The sequence below is a fragment of the Xiphophorus couchianus genome, chromosome 6 (genome assembly GCF_001444195.1).
Source record: "Xiphophorus couchianus chromosome 6, X_couchianus-1.0, whole genome shotgun sequence".
Classification (NCBI taxonomy): domain Eukaryota; kingdom Metazoa; phylum Chordata; class Actinopteri; order Cyprinodontiformes; family Poeciliidae; genus Xiphophorus; species Xiphophorus couchianus.
Window position 1 is genome coordinate 29,999,142 of NC_040233.1, and position 25,934 is coordinate 30,025,075.

Genomic DNA, 25,934 nt, shown 5'->3' on the forward strand with positions numbered 1-25,934 from the left:
TTTATTCCAAATGAATTGTCTTGTTGTCAACTTATAGTCAAGATAATGCAAACTTGAAGTGTTTTGATTTTTCTTAAGGTCTTTGAGTTGACAGACGGATGTCAATCTGAGAGTCACTATTGCTTAACCTCAGCTGATGTTAGAGTTCAAAATGCAGACACTAAGAAATTGGCAAACATGGCGTCAATGGCATTAGATGTAAAACTGACAGCATTTCAGAACAAAATACCAACAGTCAAACATAGTGGTGGTAGTGTGGTGATCTGGGCTGCTTTGACACTTCAGGACTACAGACTTACTGTAATTGATGGATGGATGGATTTTAAGCTCAATCACATGAATATTATGCACCAGGACAATGAACGAACCAGCAAAAACAAACTGGCTTGGAAAACCAGTTTCTGAGGCCACTAGTAAACGGCTGGATTTAAGTTGAGCAGATATGGTATTACCTTAAACAGGCCATTCAGTTTAACATTTCAGTGTTGCTGAAGTAAAACTATTCTGCGAAGAATTGACAAAATTGTTGTTGTGTTTACAATTATTATTTTCCATACATTAGTTTGGATAGATTTGATGGTCTTTAACAATACATTGGATTATAATTTGAAAAGTACTTTTTCTATTTACCTAGATTAGCTTTGTGTGACATTATTATTATTATATAGCAGGTTTGGATCAGTAGGTTGTGAGTTTGATTCCAACTTCCCTGTTGACCCTTGTCAATGTGAATCTGGACTAGGCATTTAACTCCAAGCTGTCAATCAGTATTAGCATCAGTGTAGGAATATGTGGATGGTGAGTTCAGCTGGGGAAATTCAGCCAATAGGTTGTTGGCTAGCAAAAAGATTCATTTTGTGAGCTTTTGGTGTTTGGATTTCACGGTAGATGAGTGGATCCATTGCTTGTATTTGCTGATTTTCGACAGTTTAAAGAAAACACCATTTGCTTTAAAGTTCTTCCACATAACTGTAAATCAGCATTTAATCTGTGTTTAAGCTTTGGACAACACACCTTTAATTAAGCTTCGTGCTCCGTTGAGACCATGCAACGGTCTTGAAGTTCAATACTTTAACCCATAAGGTCTGACCGTTTGGAAGTCATACATCAGATCCTTGCTTAAAATGACCTGCTTAAAGTTCATATCCCACCTTGATAGCATTGCAGATGCAATGCTGTTGAAGTCATTTTAAGCGTTTTTATTTTTAACGTTAGTGCAGTAAGCTAATGCCAGAACACTCATGTCCACTGCATCAGACCTGGAGTGCATGGTTATTTTGGAGAACTTCCTCGGCTGTGTGCGCCGGCCTCTCCAACACTGTTTATGGAGCTGTGTGTTGTGGTCAGTGTGGTCTCTCGCTTGTCCCCGAGGCCTAGTAAAGAGCCTCACCACAGGGCTGCTCAGACTCGGCATGATCCTACCACAACACCAGAACGCTCACATCTGCTGCGCAGCAACATGTCAGAGCTCCGGATTTATGTCTGGCACCCGGCGGGACGTCAGGAAAAAGCTGACGTTCTGCTCCCGAGCCCTGCGTTTGCACACTGTTGTTTCAATTGTGCCGTCTGATTTATTGTCTCGAAAAGGTTTCGCTTCCTGGAGCTCAGATGGGATTTTGGGTTACTTTGGGTCAGAAGTTTTCATGCCTGCTTATTAAAACCCAACATATCAGAATACATTCCAAGGATTTGGGGTTAAAAACATGATTAATTTGTCAAACCATTCTCCATCCAGAGGAAACATTATTTGCCTCTCTCACTGCGCCGTATATTCCCTAATGATGTTTCCTTTTCTAAAATAGTTGAGGGAAACTGATGATGTGAAAATAAATTGCAGTGATTGTGCATAATCGCTGGAATTTTCCCCTTTGATTAATGCAACAGAGAGCTTTTCATTATCCAGAGAGCGTTTGTTAAATAAAGCGTTAATTTGAATTCATTTAAAGCTTTTCAGAATACTTATTGTGAATGAGATTGGATTGGAATTTCAATGAATGTCAACACTCAAAGAATTCTTACTGTCCTGAATCTCTCTCTGCACCCCCCGTCCTCACACACACAAGCGCAATCTCTCACACACTCAAATGATGGCGACGGCTAACACAAGCCATTTAAACACCCCCCTCCCCTGCACCCCTTATCTTCAGGAGTTATGGTTCTAAATCTAGTCGTAATACATAGCTCACTGAGGGTGTAATCCCTGGGAACATCGGAGTAAATCCGTGCTATATCCGCTACATGCAGACTACAGCGACCAGAGCCAAGGCCATTATGGTGACTGAGAAAGTGAGGGGCATTAACGGGCTGGGCATGGATTCGTGTTAACGCCGAGCCATTAGGACACCTCCACTGTGGAAATCTCCCGAACCCTCGTGACCAAAACAGCTGTCCAAAGTGGAACTTTAAGTCCCTCCTTTTGGCTGTTTGCCCTCTTGTCTGCCTTTTGGCTCAGATTGTCCCCAATTTGTCCCAATTAGGGAAAAAAAACACAAAAAAAAAACAAATTAAAGTTTAACAAGTGCACCCAATGTTGTTTTACAATCTCACCCAACCAGGACCTGGCCAAAAACATGAAGTAGTCTATTGGTTTTTCACAAAACCAAAAGGTTTTCAAAAACTAAAAAAATCAAAAGAACAAACAAAATCATCTATATTTGATTCAAAGTTGGCTGTCAGGATACATGGCTGTCTGCGGAGCCATTATGACACTTGTTTTGTCCTTATTAGAAAAACCCCCACCGTGGTCAAAAACCAGAACATATATTTTGTTGGGTTTTTTTTACCCCAAAACCTTCAACATTTTCAAAAACTAAAAGATGAAAAGAAGCAACAAAATCAGTTATATCTATGATTCAAAGTCAGCTGTCAGGATACATGGCTGTCTGCTGGAGGGAAGAGAGAGGGAGGTGGATCTTGTCATGTCCAAAACAACAAACCGTGGAGGAATAAGTGGGTTTTTTAATCTTGGAGCAAAGAGAAGTGACGAGGCGCTCAAATTAAAAATGCAAACCCGAGCTCTCTCCCACCCTTTCCTCCCAGGCCAGAGTGAGAAAGTAACACAGACAGAGCTCTTCGTGTACTGACGGGAAAATCAGTACACGAAGGAACCCCTGGGTTCCTTAACTCCTTGGCCGGACGACAGTTTCCTGGCCTGAAGGGGTCAGCGGTGGGCTGTCTGGGAAGCTGGCAGCCATTGGGGCTCCAGAGGGATGGTGGGGGGGAGCGGAGGGTAGTTGAAAAAGGCTGGAGGGGGGGGGGGGTACATCTTGTGGCTGGTTGGCATGGAGCGGACACTGACAGTTTCCAAACACACTGGCTGTCGCTGCCAGGGCCTGCTGAGCTCTTCCACATTACACCACAGTCCGGGAAGACCAGAGGAACTGGAGGCCTGGAGCTACAGAGCCCCCCCTACAGATTCATTGGGTATCTACAGGGTCCAGGGCTCGGTTAGTGGTGCTTTACAACTCTCAATACTCCAAACAATTATATGTTGTTATGGTGGAGTTTAATTCCTGGAAGAAAACACAAAACTTAAAGCAATGAAAGTGTTGATAAATTTGATAAGCAAAATATATGTCCTTGTTCTTGTGTATATTAACTACTCTGATTTTTATGAGTTTATTCTACTAATTTCAAACTGATATTTTATTAATGGACTAACAATTGTTGATGACTGAAAAAGCTTTAAAGAGCTAAAACAAATACTTGCATGTTATAGAACTTTATTCAATAACTTTACAACGTTAAGCATAGTTTTTTGTTTCATTTTAAGCATAGTAAAAGTTAGGAAAACTAAAGTTCTAGTTTAGTATTCCTATCTATTTAAGCTTAGACTCAGAGCAGGGTTTTAATGCAGTGGTTGTTGTAAGGCACATATGTCAGAGTCAAGGCCCGCGGGCCACATCCGGCCCGCGAGAAGGTTTTTTACGGCCCCTGGAATGATCTTGATTTATTATTAGAACCGGCCCGCAGACCACAGTAAGCCGGCACCCCGTCTGAAAAAAAAATACCTTCCTTATTTGAACTGTAAGTAGTTCTTTAAATGTTCTGTGAGATGATGTACTTACCCATGTATCCATAACAACCGGAACTTTCAATATCCACCAAGTTATTGCCGAAATATACCATCTATTAAAGGAGTGCCCCCCGGATTAATTACACTCTCTGCAGCTGCAGCTGCGAAGTTACAGTATTAACCCGATACTTGCTGGAAAGTGCAACGTCTCCCCTTTCAGAAACCGTTGGAACTTTTCCACTTAGCGCTACGTGTGGCGGAATTACGGTACTGCAAATTTAGATGTGTCGCCGGCGACACGTGTAGCTGCGCATCCAGGCTGCTCAAACGTTGTCTATGTTTGGCAGCACATACCTGTGTGAACAACTGTTTTCTTTGATGAACCTGAACAAAACATCACACAGAAGTCAACTTACTGCTGAACACCTTCACTCAATTCTGAGGATTTCCTCAGCTCAGAGCCTTACCCCGAACATTGATGAACTTGTGGAAAAGATGGGACACCACCAAGTATCACCCTCAACCTCAAACAAGTGAACATTACTGTGCAATCACATATTTAGAGTTTTTACTCAGTTCAAGTTTAAAAGTTAAAGTTTAATATTTGTTTTCACTGCATGTTACTTCTCCTTGATGAAAGTGCTGTTTTTGATTAATAGATTTTTGCACTTTATTTTATTGTATTTCAATCCAATTATATTTTAAAAATATTTCAGTTGTGTCTGTTGAAAATTAAAGATTACTGACAGAGCCATAAGAAAATATTGCTTTATTTATCTGATCATATTGGAATATATTTGTTAGGTTTTCAGTAGGTTCAATTAGGTTCACTAGACTATATGCGTCATTTAAAAAAATTTCAATGAACATTCGATCAGTCCGGCCCTCGGCTTGTAGCTAAATTTTTTATTTGGCCCTCCGTCCATTTGACTTTGACACCCCTGTTGTAAGGTGTGGCCAACATGGACTTAACGGCTTTGTTCACTTCCTCCGCTGCCATTGGTAAAACTACAGGTAGATTACAATTTTAAAACGACGCAGAAAAGTGACATTGTTCGCTGATTGGCCCTGTTCAGATTCTACTGGGGAAATCCAATTCAATAGGAGAAATCCCAAAAGGAGCATTGAAGTTAGCTAAGAATTCCTGGTATTCATGGTCGTTAGGGACCAGCTTCTCAAGCTACATTTGCTTTCTAATTCTTTGGATCGGCTCTACAAAGAAATATCCAGAATTTCAAATAGTTTCGAGGTCAGTTTGATAGAAAAATCACAGTAGGGGAATCTGCAAATACTGCTAAATCTGAAGATTTCCACCTCTGTAGCAATTTTCCTCCGAATTTGAAAGTAAATATTGAACTCTCCCACCGGTGGCTACATAACAACCGTACCAACTTAAGAAAGTCATTGAAAGTGTGAGGGTGGCAATGCTTGATAATCCTAGCCTATTAAACGGTCATTTCAAATGTTTTTTCTGGCACCAATTTCACCTCGGAGACGAGAGGAAACCGTTCAGGCCGATCAAACATAGATGTTGTAGATAAAAATAAAAACAACAAAACATTCTAAGCCAGAGTCTTACAATCGTGAGACTGTAAACACGAGGCATGACGATAACAAGGCAGTCGTAAGAGTCAAGAAATAACTCTTGGCTGCTCACAGCACCGATGATCTCGTTCCCGTTTGCTACCAGGAACAATACAGGAAATCCAACAGGAGGCTCTTCTGCTTTTAGTGTGAGTGAATGAGGATACGGTAAAGCTCAGGGAAAGTGGATGCATTTACATAATGAAGCCATAAGTTAAACGGCGAAGCATTTTACGACGGTTTCCGTCGGGTCAGGCGCATTACATTCAATGAAACGCACCTGTGGGGGCAGGGTCACCAGCTGAACACATAATGCATGTTAGCTGCGTTCTCCCAGTCACCCCTGCTGCACCGGCGCGTCGCACAAAAGCACCCAAACAGCTCCACGTTCACGTCCCTGGCCCTTTCAGTTGAAAGATTTGCAATTACAGTTCCTTCCAAAAGTATTTACACCTCTTCAGAGTTTTAACTTCTTTACTTCAGTGCATTTTAGTGGAATATGATTAGCAAACTGGTGCATTGCTATGACAGAACGCCTGCTAGACCTGGTGGTAGGAAGGAACTTCACCGGCCGGCCACCATGTTTTTGTGTTAATATATGTGAAAATTGTCACTAAATTTAATAATAATTTAAGAAATTATTATAGGATCCCATGATATTAAATAACAATTTAATAAATGACTAGGTAGTTGTATGTTTATTGGAAGACATTGTTGGCAATGCTTACACATACAACTGTAGATTCTTTAAACACTTAAAGTCCCATTTAGTGTGAATATTAGATCTGATCTGTAGTTCTCTGATTCAGCCAGGTTAGCTTCATATTCAGATAATTGACCTGTTGCCGTTGCTTCCAGTGCAGCAAAATCATTCAGATTGCAAAAGTAGGCAAGGGCTTTATCTTTTCAGTTTTCAGCCATTAACTAACAGGTTCCTGTCTGTTCTTCAACTTTGTCATTTCTTTTAGCCCTGCTTGATTTCTCTTCTCGCTGAACACCTCCAGCCTTTGCTCCTGTCATTTTTCTATTTTTACTTTTTCACTCTTTAATCTTCTAAAGCCCTTTCTCCTCTTTCTAACCCTGGTCGCTCTGCTCGGCGATATTTCCATATCCCTGAGCTCTTTTTCTTTTCTTCCTCCTTCCCCTCACTCGCAGCCTGTTGTATTCCCGCTCTCCCTTCTCATCCGTTTATCACTGGCCCTTGTTCTGTTAATCCCCGAGGGTTTTGTTTATTTGTGTTGGAGCTGCTTTTACAGCTTGCGACTGACCCCACCTATTTTCTCACCAGTCATTTGAACAGCAGGGCTGCTTTGCAGCTACTCCACCAATTAACATACCATTAGCATAATATTTGCATGTGTGCATTAGGGTGTTGATGGGGAGAGAAAATAACACTTTTACAGGGTTCTAGATTTTTTTTCCCTTCCCATTTCTCAAAAAAAAAAAAATATAAAAAAAATATATTTCATAGAATGACGTTAAAGCGCCCACAGGCTGTTTTATCTCGCTTTGATTTGATTTGCGGCTCGGCGAGCAGCGTCTCTGTTTCAAGTTTACTGTGAAAAGTTCTGCAGCCCACCTACACGCTAACATCTGATGATCAAATTCAAATCATTTCCACTGTGTTAATTTAAGTCGTGTTTTATCAAAATGCCAATACTTACACGTTTCGTGTCTTCTAAAGTAGGAGTCAAAACTCAGAAATTTCAATATGCAACTTAGTGTTATTTAATAATAGCTACTAAGTTTTGGTGTTTTTAATATTTGTTTTTTTAACTCAGATGAGTTACAGATATGGATTTAAAGATTTGCCATGATATTTTGCGATACTATTGTTACTACAAGAAAACTGACAATAGCCATTTATTAAATCTTTTTTAGGCAACTTTATGATTTATAGCCCCAAAAACACAAAAACTGCCCTCGAAAACATTCCAGTTTAAGAGAAGTGTGATTTGTATGACTAAGCAGCTCACAATAACTTCAGTATAAAATGTATTTGTATTTATTGTTGCTTTAATTGAGCAGTGGAGAAAATATTAAAACTAAACCCTGAGAAGGATAATATTTGTTTTTTTTTTTAAACATCTTTATTGGACTTTATTGTGACAACGACGAATCAAAATCCTTATGATAAGAAGTTTATTACAATAAATCATAAACAATACGATAAATGCCCACCCCTGGTCACAGGTCAAGAGGATGGAGTGGAAACAGGCGGGGAAAAAAAATCTTCTGATGAAGGCAGAAATGAGAACAGTTCACTGGGAGGTGACGCATCACAGCAGGGAGCCTCGGCTTGACAATGCCGTAATAAACTCGTTCGTAGGTTTTGATGGAAGCCGACAGGAAGGGATGGGTGAAACCAGGCCAGCCGAGATAGACCAGAGGGGGAGAAGACGAGTCCGGGGCGTCGAGCCAGTTTCCCGGCGCCGATCAGGGATCCGCCCGCGGGCCCCGCTGTTCCTCCGGTGTGCCACGCCTGTCCCTCACACGCCACCGCTCCCAGAGCTGTCACATTAGGGCCGTCGCTCAAACCGCCGCCGCTTTTGTGTCCGTTTGAGGTTTCAGTCACCGAAACCTGAGTGACGACCGGCCTGAGGTATTAGTAAAATAAGCAGGTGTTCAGCGCATCCAATCCAACAGGAGCACTAAAGGGTACTAGAGTTGTCACACGCATCACGTATACGAATGAAAGTCTTTTTGTATAAGTGATACATCATTGGTAATCATGCAAAAACCTCCCCAAAACACAAAATGTGTCTGTAAATTGGTGTAGTCTGACATTTAACTAGAAATGTGTGTGGTGTTGAACAAGCTTTTTGGTTCTGCGCACCGTAGAGTTCCTTAGTTTGGATTTGTTGAAAGAACAGGATGGAGATGAAGACGCATTTTGTCAGATAAGTTCAGTCAGTCCAGCCAGAATTAATATCGGCGTTTCTGAAGCCTGAACAAACTTTTAATACAATTTAATACATTACAGGTCTGTAAAGACAAATAAAGTGACGTTAATGTGTTTAAGTTCAGACACATTGGCTGTAACGTTAAACAAAATAAAAAATAAATAAATCTAACTGTATATTGTGTTACTTATTCATGGACGGGTCGTATAAAATGTCCTAAAATCTTTCTTCAGTGTTCCTGTAACTTCAAGTCCTTCCAATGTGAAGCCATGGGAAACTCCAAGTTATCTTTGGCTTCCTTTGGCTGTTTGCTGCATAGAGTGACCTAGAACTGCCCCTCCCCAACTTGTTGCTGTACAAACAAAACAAAACAACAAAACAGCTGGACTTTCTTCTTAGAAGAAATTTAAATTTGGCTGTTTTGAAGAAACCCCCCCCCAACAATCACAATTTGGAAACAATTTATGTATGACCCATCACTCTTATTATGGTAAGGCTGAGACGCGACTAGCACCAGTTAAAGGGTGTATTTTCCAGGCACATAGTGATATTTTGTAGCACATTCAAGTTACTATATTACATTTAGTTGTTAAAAAATGCTATATATAATTAATAACTTCAAAGGAATTCAACCTTGTAATTTGGCATTTTGAAATTGAAGCTCTGCCTTCAGCGCGTTATAAAAATGCCTTTCCATGTCGAACATTTCAATTTTACATAACACTGCCCCTTTAAGGAGACGGCTGCAGATTAGCAGCCGACTCGGATAGCCTGACTAATTAAACTAACTCTGCTTGTTCCTCTTAAAGAGCAGAATATCAAAATGCTGCTCAATAACTACTTCAAGACTACAGCTGAATTTAGCAGTTGTTTATGTTATTTTCTACGTATAACTATAAAAAAAACTATCTGATATTTGCATGAATGGAAATAGTTGATTTAAGTAAAAGCAAATAGATCACGTTGTGCTCTTTTTGCTCATCATACTGTTATAATGTCATGCTTACCTGCTGTGGTTGGTATAATTGACACTTGTCTGTCATGACAACGGTTACATTAGATGTGTAATGCATAAACGTTCAAACATGAATAATGTAAAGGAAGTATAGGAGCTGTAGGGTCTGATGGTATTTGGAATCCATCCAAATCAAATCATGTTTTTCATCCCGTCTCCACCCGTTTGACCTCGTGGTGTTTAAAACTTAAATACAAATCAAGAAAAATAAAAATAAACTTGAAGTAGATTTTTATTTTACTGTGCTTCTAAGCCTCAAGTTACCTCATCTTTTATACTCTGAAATTTTAATACAGACTAACACAGACTAACAAGTCTTGTTTACCCCCCCCCACACCTTTTTTTAGCTTAATAAAAAAAATAGCTGATGAAATATTAGAAAACAGAAACCTAAACACTTGCTAGAGTTTTTTTTCCCTTCCTCTGATACTTGTGCGATTTTTAGTTTTCCGTGATGCTGCAGTTTGTGTGTGTGATGGTACGGCAGACCGGGGATTAGCCGAGCAGCCAGAATCAGAGATGAAAGGAGAAGGCACTGCTCGGAGATAAACACACATTTGTGCTAATATCCCAGTTAGAGGCAAGAATTAATTTCTTTGAAATGTTTTCATAATTGTTTGTTTGCTACTAGTCATCTGGGGAATACAATGTTTAGAAACTAAATCCTAGTCACACAAAAATAAAAAAAGAAAAACATATGTATATATTTTTCAATTCTGCATGCATATTTTTATTTCTAAAAAGTTGATAAAAAATTTAAATATGAAATTAATTTGCATTTATTTTATATATATATATATATATATATATATATATATATATATGAAATAAATAAATTAAAGTGAGGCCTTGGCTAGTGTGCTGCACTCAGATCAAGCTGCTCTTGTCTCTGTATAATCCTCCTCCTCATGAATACATTAACGCTGCAGCCTTAAACTCAGTTTAGCTGGCGGCTCAGCGTCACAGCACATCCTATTACCGACTTTAAATCATTAATGTGACATCGTTTTCACTCAATTTCCAAACACCCACGGTTGAAAGAGAGGGAGGGGGGGGATCCACGGCATGTTTCACCGAGCCGATGCAGGCTGAGCGGCCCGCTCTCGGAGCACACCGCTCAGATTTTTAGTGTTCAGTGCAGTTTGCACAAGCAGGAAAAGTTCAAGGCAACTGTGCTGATAAAAATAATTTTGCCATTTGATAGTTTTTCCTTCTTTGTTCTGAATTGCCCACCTCCAGCCCACCTCAGGGTGTGTGTGATTTAATCGGAGGCTAACCACTGTTTGCTTCCTTCAGCATTCCAAAACTGCTGACAATAAAATAGAAATCCAAACTCTTTTTCTGCTCCTCAGCTATTCACACACACAAACCTTTTCTCTTTCTCAGGTTCTTTGCCTTCGGGCCGCTTCTGAAAAATTCACGTCGCCCAGACAAACCGAATCCTTCACTTAGCGTATTATTCCGTGAGTTTTGAATCTGCCCCCCTTCTTGCCTTTTTATTGCATCAAAAGGTGTTTTTAGGGGGGCAGGCAGGGGAGTGTGTGTCTGTGAAGTTCTGGTAATTAACAAAGCACATAAAATCCTGTCCTCTGAATGCATTTAGCTTGTTTTCATGCGCCGCGCGTCGGGCAGGGCTGTGGGGGTTGATTGCGGAACATATGGACGCAGATGGGGGACAGCATTTTAATGGGCACGCTGAGTGGGGTTTGGTGTTTTTAACCCCGGAAAATGGAGGCACGAACATTCTCAACATCCATAAGCAAGCATCAATTATACATTTGCGGGGCTTTTTAAACCTGGTGACAGCAGCAAACATGTTTTTCTTTTTTTTTTTTTTTTTACAGAAAAGTGTCCCTTTAAGGACAGATAACCAGATAACCTTAATTAGGTTAACAGGCTGTGATTCTTCATCTTCTTCTTCCCTCTGATTGGAGAGGCAAGAAGGTGGACTTACCATAATTAACATTATGAATATGATTCAATCACTCAACTTTGCTGATGGCTCACATAATAAGAATAATAAAATAAGTCGTGAGGAAGACATTTCTAATTGCTGTTGGAAGTACCCTTCACTTACTCTGCGTCCAAGTATTTATTGACACCACACTTTTATTGGTGTAGGGAAAAAAATGTGTGTCTATATGAAAGTTAGTGGCGGGAAAAAATGAGCAGGACCAGCACAAGTTTTACTCAACACATTGCTGTCTTTATTAGAGCCTCGTCTGGCAGTAATACTGAAAAAAAAAAAAGTGAACTCAGAACAGATGGTGGTGGCAGCCCACGGATTTTTTTTGTTGTTTTTCCTGTTTTTCTTTATTTCGTTGATATTTTTTTCATTTTTTTGAGAGAGTACTGCGACTCCACTTTTCTGTGGCATGAATAAACATCAATAAAAGAGACAGTAGGGAGAGAAAACCAAAAAAAAAAGAAATATACAACTTATATTACACTGTGTTATGAACAAAATATAAATCTATAACTCTATGTTATATTTACATAATTATCTTTCTTGATTTTTTTTTTTCAAGTTGAGATGGTAAGATAGTTTTTTGTTGTAATAATTCTTACTTTGTTGTGAGCTCCACTCGTGACTTGATTGTCTTAAATAATATTTTCATTGTCTTGTCATGGGGACAGACCTTGCCAGCAGGGATGATTGATGTCTTTAATGCCCCACACGCTCTCCTGATTCCTCTCTCCAGCAACAGTGTGGTGATAACAGGGGTGACTTTACAGCATAATTAAGACCCAGAAGCTCTTTATGTGGAACATTTATATAGCGATTTAAAGAAGATGAAGAAAAAATAGATAGGGGGGTTTTGGGGATCATTAAGCGACGTCACACCTGAAGAGTAGTCATGGCTCCTGTAGCGTCGCGTGGAGCTCAAACAAAGCAAAGGGCTCCTGATGAGGGAGGTTAGAGATACCGCCGGGCCGCCTCGCATGCCGACACGGTGAAACACTCCTGCTGGGTCAGAGTAAACACTGCTCTCCTGTGATAATGATGATGATTGGATGAAAGAAAATCACTGCTATTACAAAAACATTCTAGATATGTACAGGGTTGAAAAAAGCAAACAGCATAGGATTTGTTTAGTTTCAATAATAACCTCTTTATATTGTCGGAGTGTGTTTTAGTGATTGTGATTGTGCGTGAAGACGGTTGAATACTCTAATCAGCATGAATGTCAAATAAGGGAGTTTAGATGATGAATTAAATATCTATAACTCTTAAATTAGAGTAAATAAAAAAAAATAGACCCACATAAACTGAACATTAAGATAAGCTGTGTACTATTTTATCAGTCGACTAAAATCAGTTTTTCTTTGTATAGGACCAAATTAGATCAGTGTGAAAAGATGTTAAAATTATTAAATTTTAACTGATAGTTTTATCATTACATAAGCCGTTCTACAGCCCCTTTGAGAACATTCATCATCTTGATGCGGTCCGAAATGAAAGGTTTGAATATGCATATTGTCAGGGCCAATCCAGACGCGCAATGGTGGGCAGTTGTACTCCAGAGCTAGATTTTACGTGAGTTTGGGACACCCAACTGTGTCTTAATGTGCAGCTATTCGTTGAATGAGGAGAAATTGGTTAGAATCTTCTGGAACAACCCAGAAACCACAATGGCTGAAGTTCTACTGCATGGTCTTAAATTTCTTCAGGTAAAGATTAGCAAGATTGATTGGAGGATTCGAGGTGATGCTTGTAAAATTAAGAAAACTGCACCAACTGCTACACATCATGTTGTGCAAATGTTTTGATGTCAGTGATTCTGCTAGATGGTTACAAAAATTGGTTATCCTGTTGGAAGCAACCAATTATAAACGTTCAAAACTGGTTTCAGAATAGTTAAAGCAGGCTAGCATTGTTTGCTGACCACTCCCAATTTTAGCCCGATTTATAACGTATGGCCTATGCTGGAGTCTTCATGCAAACTGAGCAATTTAAAGAGCCAGTGGTCAATAATCAGACAGAATTATGAAAATACAATTTCATGGCTTGGGAAAATGTGTACAACTTGCTAAGGTGTGTTTAACAAGACATATAAGACACAATTCTGACTCTTGTTTTATACAACATATTCCTTTTTTAAAAATTCATGTTTATATATATATATCTTATCAGTCCAGCTTAAAATAAGAAATGTTCAAATGTGTTAATCAGTTGACATTCATGCCGATCAAGAGTATGTAAACCTCTGGGCGGGGCTGTGGACGTGAGGATCCCAGCAGATGTTTCACTGCGTCTCGGCTCAGCGGCTCAGCTAGTAAACGGGGACAGGTCTTTGTTCACAGAAATCCTTCAAATCATTCTCAAAGAAAACAACAACAAAAAAAGAGGAAACCTTCACATTGTACATGGTGATAATCATTACAAATAAAATTATAACAATAATAATAAAAAATATTAATGTTCTTTATCTCTGACTGCAGAGAGTCTGAGTGCTTCGTAGAAATGGGCATGGACATAAAAAAAAAGTCTTCAGCGTCTTTAGAGGAGCTCGCTGTCCTAACTGAGCCACACATCCGTCCGCAGGGGTTAATACAAGTCAAAACAGATTTAGGAGGGGAAAAGAAAGACAAACAAACAAAAACAAAGCAAGGTAAAAGAACAACTTCTGCTTAAATCTAAATCCTACCAGCTAAATAGAATAATGTTTCAGTGACCGTTTCATACGGTCACAAAAACCTGATAAGGAGGAGAAAAATAAATTATACTGTACATAACTTACTTAACTCAGGAAACGCTGACCATCCTCTTAATTATGGTTAATAATAATAATAATAATAATATTAGACTAGAGGCAGTTTTAAAGAAAAATAATAATAAAATACAGAAACACTGACTGCACTCCGGCTCCACCCACTGGCTTACAGCAGGATGACGTTGATTGGAGGGAGCAGAAAACACTTAGACACAACAATAGCTTTCTGTGTGTGTGTGTGTGTGTGCGTGAGAGAGAGAGTGTGTGTGTGTGTTACAGCGCATTAACAGCAGCAGAACAAGTTTCTTATCCTTCAAGATTTTGTTTTAGCGCCTTTTTTTGTTGTTGCTCTAAACCAAAAACAAAAGTGCTGTAAGCAACACACACCGACGCGCACCTGTCGGATGTTTCAGGAGTCGTGCTGATGATGATTTTTAAACTTCTTTTCTTTTTTTTTTGCCCTACACGATATCGAGATGGAGACAGGAGGGACGGAGTGAGAAGAAAACTCGTGGATTGTCTCACAAACACAGTGCTTTCAATTCCTCTCCGGGACGCTTCCCCCCCTCGATCGGGTCCCCTCTGTCTCCTCCCCCTGAGCGGTGGAGGGAGAGAAAGAGGCGAGTGGAGACACCGATAGCACACCGCTAGGCTGAGGATTCAGTTAAAAATAAAGGTCTGATGTCTTTCAGGTGCTTTACAACAAAAGGGAGGGGAAAAAAAAGAAACGTCTCTTTTTTTCTATTATTCGAACTTGTAGCACAAAAAACAACAAATCACATTCACAAGCCACTTATTGGCACCGTGTACCTGAGTGAGAATATTATAGAACCAAAGAACAAAAAAAGCTGTTTCTTAAAAGTGTCTCTTGATAATAAACAGGTCTGCCGTCCTAAAGTGTCATCTGTTAGCCTTTGACAGGTCCGCTGTTTTAGTTTTTCAGTTTAAAATGTCTCCTTTCCCTCCAGATTGGACTGAAAAGGGTTGATTTTTATAAACGTCTTCTCACTTGTGGCATCACACTCTCGCAGTAGTACTTGAATATTCCTTAGTGAGCTTTAAACTGGCTTCCTCCCAGACTCCAGCATGTGTAACAGTCAGTGTGAGTGACAGGTCCTGTGCTTCCATTGATTGATCAGATGCTGGTATCAGGACTCCAGTGGGAGGGGAAAGGGAGCTGGCTCTGCCGAAAGAGTCCGTGTCAGTCAGGAGAAGAGGGGATGGGAGGTGTTTTTATCTTTTAAACTGGAGGTGATTGGCGAAATACAAACTCCTCTTCCTGACTGATGTGTTTAGAATCTTTAGAGCGCCACCGGCAGTGACCGGTGCCGCCTTAATGGGGGATATGGTTGTCGTTGTCGCTGGCGTAGTCGGCCTCTTCGTCCTCATAGTCAAAATCATCGTACACGTCACCGTTGCTGTCGTCTAGCCGCAGCTCCTCCTCCTTGATCCGTGGCTCGTCCCCCTTCAGTCCGGGCATGTGGGGGTTCTGGTGGTGGTTGGCGTTGGGCTCTGGGCTGCTGGACATACTTGAGTGCTCTGAGGGCATCTGGGGGGAGGGCATCCCTGCCATTGAAAGGGCACCTGGGTAGACCATGCCTGCAGAGGATAAGGGCAGCTGGCCCTGCTGCCTGCATTCACAAAAAGAAAGGAAAGTAAGGAGTAACGTCAGAAATATGCTGTAGTCAGTAAGGTGAAACCTTTGCCTCGTTTCCACTGTGCTCAACAGAAATTTCCACGGCCAGTTGGACTTTACCAGGGCAGGCAGGGTTGAACCCAAACACCTAACGTTGAATCAGACGAGTGCAACGACAAATTAGACGCACAAGAATGACGTTTTTCTGTTCCCTAATCAATACTGTGTTGAGAGATGCCAGTAGTTCCACTCTTACCATACCATACAACTATCCAATGGGCCTACACCTGAATGGGGCCCAGGAACAGCGTGGTACAGATCGGTTGTATGGGCCCCTTTTATAATAGACAAACAGAAAATAGCCTACCGAACCGTACCACTCAATGGAAACGAGGCATTTGTTGATAGCCCTGCTTAACAACTGAAGCAATCTTTCTTTCTTGTAGAATAAGATGTTTTAGGGGTTCAATTATATTTTTGCCATATGAAAATACAAGCATTTCTTATCAAAGTTGAGCCTGACCTACGAAGCACTATCTAATGGATGCATGTGACTTTGTAACTGAGCGTGTATGTAACAATTCACCCTCTACTTTGGCTTAAAAGGTTTGCTTCTTTTAAACCAAACCATGTTGGAAACATTTCCCTGATTACCACCATCAGAGCATACAGAGTCTTAAAAGGTTACTGTCGGAAAAAAAAAGTATAAACGTCTTTTAATTCCAGTTTGACTCCGTGTATTTCAGTGCTGTAGTCCTTCTCTGCCTGTTGTTCATGGCCAAGCAGCTAGCTCAAAAAGGCAGCTATTCACTTTTACCTACTCTTTAAAGAGAAACTTCAACTGTTTTTCAGCACAAACTGTGATTCGGAAAAATAAAATGTATCCCATTACAAATAAAGGATCCTTTTACACAATTTAGCTTTAATTTAATTGTAAATATGATGAAAGTGAGGTAGCTTTATTACCTGCATGTAAAACATTACTGACCCAGGCCTAAATTTTGGGTATTTGGTACAAAGTGAGCTACTTGCATTAAGTTGGTTTGTTTCAAAAGAACAATTACAGGAAGATCCAAATATGAGAATAGTACACATAAATTTAAAGTAGAGATGCACCAGAGTTTATCTACCAAATTATGATTTCAGGTTTGTTGTAAACACTGAAATATTTTTACTCGACCTTCTGCGACAAAGCACCTTTCCTTCGTCCTCTTACTTCCTTTTTGAACACGTCACTCATAGTGAATTTTTTCCTTTGTATTAACTTCTGTACTGAAGAGTGTTGTTATGGCAGACTGGTAAAGTTTAAATGTTAATGATCTGAAAAAGGTCCCACAGGCTGGTTAAGCTGAAACACGTCTGATGGGTCACCAGCCAATTTCTTAGTGCATCTCTTTGGTCAAAATCCTTATTAGTAACTATGATATATTTACATAAAAACTAAAAGAAGAGGAAAAGCAAATTTACATTCAGTCTCTGCGTTTAAAACAGAAATAGAATGATGAGAAAAAAAATCTTATAAATTCTGATCTTTTTATTTGCAAAACAAACAAAATCCTCCTGGACCTAGAACTACCCAGTCCCTCACCCTACGCTGAAGTATTGTCTCATCTCCTGCCTGCGGGACCTCATGATGGCCTTGTACTCGCCGATGCGCAGCTTCTTGCCGTCCACCAGGCAGGTGCGTTTGGGCCGCGGCTTGTACTTGTAGTCCGGGTATTTCTCCAGGTGCTGCTTGCTGAGGCGAGCCTGCTCCTCGTAGTAAGGCTGCTTCTCCAGGTTGGTCATGGCTTTCCATCTCGAACCTGGAGACAGATGGAGCTTTTATTAGCTGCTGCTTTTCTGTGAGACAATTTCCCACAGAGGGCCTGTTGTAGGGCTGGACAATATGGCTGAAAAACCTAACATGACATTTGCATTTCATGTCTACAATGGTGTATTAGGGCCTTTGTAGATAGAGAAAAAATTTGACAAAAAGCACTAAAAGTTCCAGATTAATGTCTAGAAATTAACTTTTTTTAAATTACGATTGCTCTAATACACTATTGTACATAGCAGTTGATATCGATAATCAATTTGGTTTTTGTTAAAAATATCTGAAATACTGCCAAGTTGGTAGCGTGATCCTTACTTTAGTTTGTAAAGCAGTTATGAGGCATGGGGGTAAAGCTGAAACTGTTGCTGCGCAAGTTACTCAACAGGCTGTTGCTAAGTAACCAAAGAGCGAATAAGTTGGGCTACGTTCACACTACAGCCGTTAATACTCAATTCTGATTTTAAACTTTTTTGTGTGTGGTCGTTCACATTTCCAAATACATGAGACTTGACGCGTGAACTGCAAGCAATGTAAAAGTGTCCGCATGTCCAGCAGAGGGCGCAATAATGCGAGCGTGCTCGGTGTTTATGGAAGTACATGTGGATGATAATGGTGGAACATAGTTTGCAATTTATTTATTGCATATTAGCTATTTTAATTTTCATTATTGTCCTCCATTGTTGTTGTTTTACTTCCCTCTTCTGCGTATCATGATGCAGAATAGTGACTTTTATTGTGTATCACTGACATACAGGTGGGATGTGGTACAAAGGCAGGTCACATTAGAAAAGGTCGGATACGTGTTGGATTTAGAACCACGTATCCAAGTAGCCCGGGTCAAATCTGTATAAACTGGATCTGTGTTGTTCAGACTGTCATGAAAAGATGAGAGAGGTCACAGAAGGTTAAAAAAATCTTATTTGGGTCACCTCAGTCTGCAGTGTGAATGTAGTCTTAGTTGATGCCACATTGAGCAGTAAAGTCTTTCCTGTGCCTACATCCCCCAGAATGCTGTGAGATTCTGAATTGGAGTTCAGTGAAATTATTGAATATTCTATCAGACGTATTATCTATTAATATTAATCATGCAATATTTATTTATTGTCCAGACCTATCTTTCAGCGCAGTCACTGATTACTACTAGTCCTGACATTTCTTTGAAAACATGACCGTCCGCGTGCAGATTGGCTACTCTGACTGATGTGTGGTGTAGGACGCTCAGCAAACAGTTTAAACTGATACAAGTGAGGATGAGCTTAGAACACATACACACACACACACACACACAGTGTGGTGCTGGAAGTGGCACCCGGAACAAGAACGCAAAAGAGAGCAAAAGAGGGTTAATGAGGAGCACCGCTGGGACGACAGGTACTCATCTCAACTAATGAGGACTTCACTTAACCTGCTGTCATCTCTCAGCTCGGTTGCTGCTCACAGATCTGTACTGTATGTGTGTGTGTGGGTGGGTGGAAAATCTTGTGCCTGTCTTCCTCTGTGTGTGTGTGCTTCATATCTGGTCTGAATTTGCACTTGACTACTGTATGTTTAATGGGTAAAAGCTGTCAGTGCACGGCTGTTCTCTCCCCCTCTCTCTTTTCTCCCTCTCTCTGTGTTCTGCGATCTGTTAGCAATCGAAAGCGCGGAGGCTTATTAAAACCAGATTTCCCTGTGTTATAAAACGCTTAGGAGCTCTTTAAAATGTCAGGGCCGATCCCGGCGGTCTGGGGGAAATGTCAGGCGGCCTTGCGCTGCTTGTTTAATGCATAATGAATTATATCATCATTTGTCGTGGTGGTGCTCTCCCCCAGCCTTTCATTAACGCCCGCTTCCACAACGCCGCCGTAGTACGAAAGCAGCATTAGTTTGCAATGCATGTGTGTGTGTGTGTCTGTGAGACGGCTTATATGATAAGGACGCAGCGAGCGCATTGAGCTGCTGAAGGGCGGCAGTTTACCGAGGATCTTGCTGATGTTGGAGTTGTGCATGTCTGGGAAGGCTTGTAGGATCTTCCGCCTCTCGTCCTTGGCCCAAACCATGAAGGCGTTCATCGGCCGCTTAATGTGCGGCTCGTTGTTGTTCCTGCCACGCGTTTCCCGAAATATTCTGGAGTCAGACACGCTGGGGGATCCTGAGGAGGAAGACCAGTCAGGAGGAGACAATAATTATGCAATGTAAAAAGAGAAAGTGTAGATCAACTTTTGTGCAAGGTTGAAGCACACACTGCAAAAAATACAAAATGTTACCAAGTATCTTTGGTCTTGTTTCTAGTGCAAATATCTTAGTTTTGTCTTATTTCAAGTCTACTAACTTACAAAAGTACTTGTTCCACTGGTAGATTACTTCACTTATAACTAAAATACCCAAAGGTGACAAGTTTTGATAGGATCCATTTAAAATGTACTGGTAATTCAGAGTTTGTAATGCTGGGCAAGGTTCCCACCTCGATCTTACAACCACAGACCAACGTCCCAGTAGAGTTTATCAGACTCTATATTTATGCTCATGGTGTTGGGACAGAAAAGGTTTGGTGAGCCTAAGCTGCCGATAGTTCCTGCAGTTCTCTAACAGAGAGAACTAGTTAAAATATTTCCTGTTTTACCTCACAGTGTGTAGCAAGAATCCAGCCTTCTTTGTCAAAGCTGTAGATACTTTAAATCTGAATCATTCCTCTGACTGGTGAGGTTCACATTAGTTGTCATGTTCAGTTTATTTTATACACCACAGTAGTTCAAAGTTCTTTACTCCATAAAAACGTAATAAAGTAAACAATTATGAAATAGCAATAAATAAATTTTTGTCAAATACAATGATCAATTTTGCAGATTATTATTAATCAAATGCATTTAAAGGGACTCTGTTTATGCAGTTTCCTGTAAGTTTGTTCCAAATTAGTGGAGCATAGAAGCTGAATGCTGCCTGAGTACATATTTTGTAGAAGTATAAATATTAAAAATATCAAAACACTTTTTTAAATTGAATGTTTTATCTTTAAAATTTAAAAGGTGGCAAAAAGAAATGGGACTTAGATCATATTTGTACCTCAGGAAAAAAGAAAGGTAGTGAATACTAATTAAGGACTTACAAAATCTCAAAGCTAGCATAAAATGAAAACAATGGTTTCAGTAATATTTGTTAAACTATTTTCAGTTTTAAATGAGTGTTAAAACTAAAGTTGAAATAAAATAAAATCAGAGTCAGATTATGCTAAAGCAATAAAAGATGAATTTTTACTTCAGCATATTTGTATCAGCTGTGCAATTCATCTCTCCTTTAATGTTCAGATATTCTGAATGCGAGAATCCTTCCTTTGGCATTTTGTGTGTGTGTGTGTGTGCGCGCGTACCGTCGGAGTCTCCACTCATGGTGAAGTCCAGCATGGCGTGGCTGAACTTGTCGTCGGCCTGCTGCTTCAGCTGCTGACTCAAACTCTCCAAGGCAGCTTTGTCCTAAACGGTTCACAGTAGCAGTCGGTCAGTGTCTGAGTCATACGCTGGGAAAACATGAATGAAACTCCAAACCTGCACTTCTGACTGGCAGCTCCCAGTCCAACTACTCTCATATCTTTACAAAAAAATTTTTCTCCCGTTTTAGACATTTGAGGTGAAAATGAGCAATTGTTAAATGTTATAAAAATATATATATTTTTCCCCCCAAACAGACAAGCTGTTTGACATGTGGAAATGTTAAAAGCCTGAACACACATCTGCGTTTTGAGTGTGTTTCCATGTAAAAGAATGTTGATTTTACTCCGGTTTGGATGTTTACTGTTATGTGAGTGCGCTGCTGATTAAGTGTGTGTTTGCGCGCGCGTGTGTGTGTGTAGCAACTCCTGGCAGCCACCTGCGAGAGTGGAGTGCGGCGGCTTGCCTCTCTCTTGCAGAGGCCCCTGAGGGTCGACGCATTAGAGGGAGAGAGCGCAGCGCGGACGAGAGCGGGGCCACGCCGTGCGGCCCCCTGGGTATTTATTACAACCAATAAAAGGCTGATTTACTGAGCATTTACATGCCTAATGCAAGCAGCCGGCACACACTGCGCTGGAGCTCGGCTGATGCTCGCTCGTGTGCGCACACGCACGCACACACACACACAGGCGGCGCGGCACCAGCGCCAACGTTTTACAGTTTAATTACACGATTAGGAGCTCTACCCAAAACACGGCCGTCTTCTAAAACGATGTTCCGGAAAGTGTCCTCCTCCATTTCCATGTGACCCTGGTGAGCCGGGTGGCTGCAAGCAGGGAGGGCAGAATGCTAATGAAATGCATTTTATCTATTTTTTTTTTTTTTTTTTTTTTAGTCCAACGCTGTTTAATTGTTAGAGATAATTTCCCCCTGACTCCCCCCAATAGGTTGGAATAAATAGGGAAGAGGAAGAATAAAAGCTCTAAATGTTTCAAAAGCATTTTAGTTTTAATTTCTTCTGCTTTTATAAATGCATAATAACCCTCAATGGTTTGGAGTTAGTCATTTTGTATGTAAATCAGAAATATTTTAGGAGTTTTTCCCTCATTTTGCTCTAATGAAAGCCTCATTCAGTCCTTGTTCCAGGAAAAAAATAGAGCACAAAATGTCTCCTCACACTTTCAGATTTTAAGATTAAATATGCGCTCTCAGTTGGCTTTATGGTGTGTGTGTGTGAGAGAGAGAGAGAGAGCAGAGACAGAGTGGATGACAGCCTAGTCTGACATTAAGCCCCGGTACAGTACATGGGAAAAGTGGATTGAATGGCTGACATGAGAGCAGAGACACAAAGTAGTGACAAAACTAATCCTCTGAGTGTCAGGGACGCCGCCGCTGTATCCCGACACACAAAGCCCAGAGCGGAGGAGGAGCAGGGCTGCAGAACATCACAAAGAACCAACACTGTTTCATAAAGTCTTTACAAATCTACAACTTTATAACAGAAACATCTGTTTGTCTTTCTTAAATGATTTCTTGTCCTTTAAAACTCTGAGCTATTTACCACAATGCCGAGCAATTTATAATATTTAATGCAGTCAAACCTGCTCCATATTTCCTCTTTGATCATACGAGCAAACAGTTTTAAATGTCATTATTTATAAGAAACATTTAAAGCATTTACATAAAATTTAGTGGTTTTAAAAAGTCCAAAGAATCAAATCATCTACTTTAAAATTGCCCGAAAGATGCTTTCCCACATTTTCACACCGACATTCTCTGAAAGATTTGTTGCTGAAAAGTTTAAATTAAATCTCAGCTGACATTTATTTAGATTGAAAATAAGAGTTTCAAATAGTTTTGACGCTACAGTTATAAAGTCGGCTGCAGTGTAAATAGTCTGTCCATTTAAACAGCCACTGTCAAAATTTATGCTACTCCATAAAGAGCAGGACGGAGAAAAAACTATATTTGCAACTTGCAAAAAACACTATTTAGTTTAGTAGTTGGTTTTATATATATTAGTGTTAATTAATGATCCTGAATGCAATATTTATCAGCAATATCAACATGAATACAGAAAAGCAGCAGGAGGAATAAGTCCTGCTTTGACACTCCAGCTGATTCCAAATATGTTGAACAAATACTCAGAGTTTATCTGAGCCGCTGAGGAGCCGACGCAGTCATTTCACATTACTGTCTCCTTGACACTCCGCTGTGCCACACACACACACACACACACACACACTCAGAGCCCTACAGTGTGCCTCACAGACGCAGTCATTAACCTCCACGCTGCCTCCGGTTTTTACCTTATCTGGCCACGTTTAGCTGTGCGAGGGCATTGTGTGCCGATTTACCTCCTACATGCCGCGGCGGGGACGGCACATGGCACGACAAATTACCGCACGCCGACAATGAAGACGGTCACGGCCTGCGATGACTTCAGAGGGCTCGGGGTAGATCTGTTGCATTTATTTATTTTTTCTCTTTTAGCGCTCTGAATTCAGAGGCTGAGATAAAAGGCGGCGATTTGTATTCGTTTGTGCCGAGCTCCAGCTGACTGAGTGTAAATCATTTGTTGTGGGGGGGAAAAATCCCGACACAATTAGTACTTCACCTGAGGCGGGAGCTGAGAAGATTTTTCTGATGTATTTATATACACTGTGTATTTCTGTAAGCCGTTACATGTCTAGGAAATGCCCACTAACTATAATTTCGATTTTTAATTTGTGAGGCTGTATAAATTGTTTCATTTAAAATAATTAAAATTGTGCTTTAAACAAACTTTAAAATAATAGAGGAAACAACACATAGTTGCTTTTGCCAAATTTCATGCCGCAACGACTGGGTAGATTTTAAAATCTTTGTGCGCTGGAAGGAAAATCAAAAGACCCTGACCTTGTCGGAGCGGCCGTTGTTGAGGCTGAGGTTGCTGACGGAGGCCATCTTGGCGTCCAGGGCCTGCTGCTCCCCCTTCAGCTGCTCCTTCATCTGCCGGGCCTCGGCGAAGGCCTTGCTCACGGCCTCGTGGTCGTTCAGGTAGGCTGTCGACGACAACGAAGACAACAAGTCTGCTGAGACGCAGACAGGAGGGACAATCTGTTAGCCATCCTGTTCAGCGTCTTTATTTTTCATAAGCACAAATGCAGATTGAGTATTAACAGCAAAAACAAAAAAAAAAAACAGCCTTTTTAAAATTATTATTATTGGATAAACACTCCAAAGTGTTTACTTTGAAGGTTCTCATCTGGAACAAATCTTCTGAACCATAAGGTAAAGGCATTAACATACAGTTGATGAGGGGAGGTTGCCAGGGTGTGTGTGTGGGCGTGTTTTTTTATATATATCTAACTGAAAACACTCAAAGCGACTGACCACTTTGCAGCCGAGTGGAGCATGTGAGTCAGAGTTTGCCCCCAGCAATCTCATCCCCTTCAACAGAACGCTGTAAGCAGCGTTACAGTCAGCAGAGGCACCTCTTATTATTCTGCATGTGTGAGAATGTGAGGTGGCGCTATCTCCGCTCCCCATCGGTCCGGTTAGTTCTTAACAAAGAGCCGCTGCTGCTTTATGAGGCCTTTATCTGCGCTAATCCGCGCCACTAATGCCATCTCGGACCAGATTATCGACTTCAGATTGGTAATGACAGAGCCGTGAACTCTTTCAGAAGTCATAACCGGAAAATCTGGACGGGAGTGGAGCCCGACAAAAAAGAGAAAAAGAGAGGGTGCGGGATCAGAGGCAGGACAGAGGAGTGAGAACAGAGATGAGGAGGTGGAGGAGGGGGGCAGGCGGGGTGACAGAATTGGGTGGCAGTCAATTTTAATCTGCAGTCAAAAGAAGAGGCAGCGGGGGGGTTGATAGAAATTCCTGCGCACACGATTGTGTGATTGCTTCAACTGACAGAAATGACAACCATCCAGACCTGACGAGTGAATGTGACCCAAATAAAAGGAGGGAAAGGTTGGAGGGGATGTCTACTGCTCTCTCGCTGCAATAACACAAGTTCTATTTTTTTTTTCTCTTCTCTGCAGATGCATGAGGGACGTTTATAAGGAAACATTTGAGTTGGGGGACTGCAGTTGTTCACGGTGCAGACTGAGACAAATGTGTGACGGTGGTGGAAATTACAGGCGCCTACATCGCTCAGTCTGGTTAGAGAAACATGGACGGATGGAGAGAGAGAGAAACATTCCTCCAGGTGGAAAGGTCTTCACAAACCAAAACACTGGGATCATGTTTAGGTTTACTGAATCCTAAAAAGTATTGCAACAAAGCAAAAGCATCTGCTTGGGTTAAGTTGAAAAGCATTAAAGTTTTAAGCAGATATCTTAACGTGATATTTAGCTTGGTTACAATAGGTCCTCACCTTTTTAATGATTGTTTTAAATTTAGAAAAAGAAATCTATATTTTCTGGGAGTAAGAGCAAGAAAAGATCAACATGGTTTAAAGAGATGTAAAACTAATAGTTTTAAACCTACAATTAGCATGCTAGGAGCAGATAGCCTGACTAATTAATCACCAATTATCAGTTAGTGTTGCTCTGTGAAGACCAGAACAAAAGAAAAATTTGTACAATTAGAAAGTTTTGCTAAATTTGTTATTAAAGTTTGTGCATATGAGGTACCAAGACAGCAACTCTAGAAATCTATAAATTTCTAAATCTATAAATTTTGATCTACATTTTATTTCCATTTTGTTCAAACAGTGTTAAAATGTGGATATTGTTTACTTACAGTTTTCCACCAGCTATATGTATATATAAACAAACACACACATCAGGGTTAAAAAGCTCTGATCTTATTATCAGACGTATGCGGTCTGAAAAAGAACTTGATGAAAAAC

General features: G+C 40.6%; 1 protein-coding gene and 1 long non-coding RNA gene across 11 annotated transcripts in view; one reads left to right on the plus strand and one right to left on the minus strand.

The window, feature by feature from the left end:
• The window catches only part of LOC114146581 (uncharacterized), a 49,215-nt gene that overhangs the window by 21,668 nt on the left and 1,613 nt on the right, over positions 1 to 25,934 (plus strand). For 2 of the 3 annotated variants that reach the window (XR_003595917.1, XR_003595919.1), the window contains one exon: positions 25,123 to 25,289. This is a non-coding gene — a long non-coding RNA (uncharacterized LOC114146581). Of the gene's footprint in view, positions 1 to 25,122; positions 25,383 to 25,934 lie in introns of all 3 variants that reach the window. The other variant, XR_003595918.1, reaches the window with a different exon arrangement.
• Positions 11,702 to 25,934, minus strand: part of sox5 (SRY-box transcription factor 5) — a 109,654-nt gene continuing 95,421 nt past the window's right edge. For 5 of the 8 annotated variants that reach the window (XM_028020793.1, XM_028020792.1, XM_028020791.1 and 2 more), the window contains 5 exons: positions 23,987 to 24,162; positions 21,031 to 21,133; positions 19,642 to 19,815; positions 17,457 to 17,673; positions 11,702 to 15,863 (listed from right to left, as the gene is read on the minus strand). In XM_028020793.1, coding sequence (XP_027876594.1) covers positions 15,566 to 15,863; positions 17,457 to 17,673; positions 19,642 to 19,815; positions 21,031 to 21,133; positions 23,987 to 24,162 — 968 coding nt within the window. In that variant the 3' untranslated portion in view covers positions 11,702 to 15,565. The remainder of the gene's footprint in view (positions 15,864 to 17,456; positions 17,674 to 19,641; positions 19,816 to 21,030; positions 21,134 to 23,986; positions 24,163 to 25,934) is intronic. The other 3 variants (XM_028020795.1, XM_028020790.1, XM_028020796.1) reach the window with 2 other exon arrangements.